A 2500-nucleotide genomic window follows, 5' to 3' on the forward strand; every position below is an offset into this window, starting at 1 on the left:
CAACTTAGCTTGACTCGAGCCGAGGTGAGGTGACCATATCCCAAACTTCGTGAGCAAAGACTTGTGTGAGCTTCCAGTTCGCTGTTCGTCCAGAGTGTAGCCCGGCGAGGCCCTTCGGGAGGCGCAGAGAAGGAAAAGACTTACGGGTATGGGTAGGAAGTACAGATGTGTAGAATGTATGTGTGGGCAAGGGAGAGGAGTAAAGGAAGAAGTGCTGGCGAGGAGAAGAAAAGACGAGGGGTGGACTGAAGAGATGTAGTTAAAGACGTCAACGATTCCAGAAGAAAAGTTTGGTAGAAGGAAAGTATAGGCGATGTGCATTAAGAGGAGCAGGGACGAGGGAGTAAGAAAGAGGTGTAGCTTTGTAGACAGAAACGAAGACTGATAGGATGAGGGCCAAGGGTTGAGAAGGCGTGGGTGGCAGGAAATGGAGCGGGGAGGGGAGCTTTGGACTTTTAAGAGAGGTTAAAAAAGGTGAGGTGAATGGAGAGAGGAAGAAGCGGAAGGAGGGGAGTTTGGGCTAGGTAGGATGAAGAAAGGGAGGAGATGCAGGGCTGGATTGGCAGAAGTGCAGCGGATCTTCCCCCAAAGTCCTTCCCGTCGCCCCACCTCAAACTTTAGGCATTGTTAACCCCGGCCGTCCTTGAATGATCTTCATCAACAGACCAACAAACTATGTACGCTTCCCTTAACTTGGCCGTCCTTCCCTTCCCGTTCCTGCCACCCTCTCCTGCCCTTTATCGCCACATGTTCTTCCTCTTACTCTATTGTCCCTCTTCCTCTCCTTACCTCCTCTTACACTCTGATTCTCTTCCTCTGCTTAACTCCTCTTCCTCTTCCATTACCCTCTTCTCCTCCTCTCGATATCTTCCTCTTCCTCTGCTTACATCCTCTTCCTTTCACGCCTTCATTATCTTTTCTCTTGTACATTCATCTTTCATCTTTCTCATTTTCTACGATCTGGCTCTCTCTCTCTCTCTCTCTCTCTCTCTCTCTCTCTCTCTCTCTCTCTCTCTCTCTCTCTCTCTCTCTCTCTCTCTCTCTCTCTCTCTCTCTCTCTCTCTCTCTCTCTCTCTCTCTCTCTCTCTCTCTCTCTCAGTTGCATGAATGATGATAAGAGTAATGATAATGGTAATAGTAATAATAACATTAACAATACTAATAATAATTAATCTCTCTTCCCAACAGGTACGTGTTGAGCGTGGGTCGCCTGCTCTCCTCAGGTGCTACTACGCGCGTATATGTATGTATGTATGTATGTATGTATGTATGTATGTATGTATGTATGTATGTATGTATGTATGTATGTACACTAATTTAAGTTCGTACACACTCCAGACAAATATAATTACTGTTCACTCTTGCCTTCGTCACTTCAACGTCTTTCGTCGCCCTTATGTGCCGTCCCTTTAAAAATGAGAGGAGAGAGAGAGAGAGAAAAGAAAGAAAAAAGTGAATAAAAAGTAATGAAAATACGTGGTGAGGTCGTTAATTAATGAAGGAATATTTACCTAATTTAATTGTGTACCATCTGTTTTTATTGAAGTTTTTGTTCGAGTGATTAAACGTGTCAGCAGTAGTCTCTCTCTCTCTCTCTCTCTCTCTCTCTCTCTCTCTCTCTCTCTCTCTCTCTCTCTCTCTCTCTCTCTCTCTCTCTCTCTCTCTCTCTCTCTCTCTCTCTCTCTCTCTCTCTCTCTCTCTCTCTCTCTCTCTCTCCCCGGGCCGAAGGAAACTCGCCCTCTCAAGCCCCCGAGTCAGGGTTGCAGGGATAAAGCTGTCTCTTGCGCCTGTTTCAACCTAACGTGACATTTCCTAAGATGGAAACATAAATATAGTCTTTCTTTCTCTCTTTCTCTCTTTCTCTCTTTCTCTCTCATTTTTTTTCCGTTTGTTTGTTTTTTCTCTGTTCTCTTTTCCTTTTCATTTCCTTTGATTTTAATTTTATCTTTTTTTCTTGACGCTTTTCGCTTCTCTCTCCATCCCTTCTGTTTTTCTTGTTTTGTTTCCTATATTTCAGTCTTTTCTTTTTCTTCGTCTTTATTATGTTTTTTTTTCTCCCTCTTTCTCTTTCTATTCTCTTTCTTTTCTCTCTCTCTTTTGGTTTTGATTTATTTTTCATTCCTGTAACGAACCATTATCATTTCTTTTTCTTTATCTCTTTTTCTCTTTCTTTTTGTTTTGTTCTTCGTCTTGTTTTTGTTCTTTTTTGTCCTGTTGTTGTTGTTGTTGTTGTTGTTTTTTGTTGTTCTTTCCTCCCTTCCTCCTCCTCCTCCTCCTCCTCCTCCTCCTCCTCCTCCTCCTCCTCCTCCTCCTCCTCCTCCTCCTCCTCCTCCTCTTGCTTCCCGCGCGGTGGAACACATTAACTTTCGGATATTGCATCAAGATCAAACACACACACACACACACACACACACACACACACACACACACACACACACACACACACACACACACACACACACACACACACACACACACACACACACACACACACACACAC

The 2500-nt window shown here is 44.0% G+C and overlaps 1 protein-coding gene across 2 annotated transcripts in view; it reads left to right on the forward strand.

The window, feature by feature from the left end:
- LOC135114047 (uncharacterized) overlaps window positions 1-2500 on the forward strand; it is a 121193-nt gene that overhangs the window by 86129 nt on the left and 32564 nt on the right. For both annotated transcript variants that reach the window (XM_064029699.1, XM_064029700.1), the window contains exon 4: window positions 1189-1243. In XM_064029699.1, the coding sequence (XP_063885769.1) occupies window positions 1189-1243 (55 nt within the window). The remainder of the gene's footprint in view (window positions 1-1188; window positions 1244-2500) is intronic.

Source organism: Scylla paramamosain, chromosome 27, assembly GCF_035594125.1.
Source record: "Scylla paramamosain isolate STU-SP2022 chromosome 27, ASM3559412v1, whole genome shotgun sequence".
In the NCBI taxonomy this organism is placed as follows: domain Eukaryota; kingdom Metazoa; phylum Arthropoda; class Malacostraca; order Decapoda; family Portunidae; genus Scylla; species Scylla paramamosain.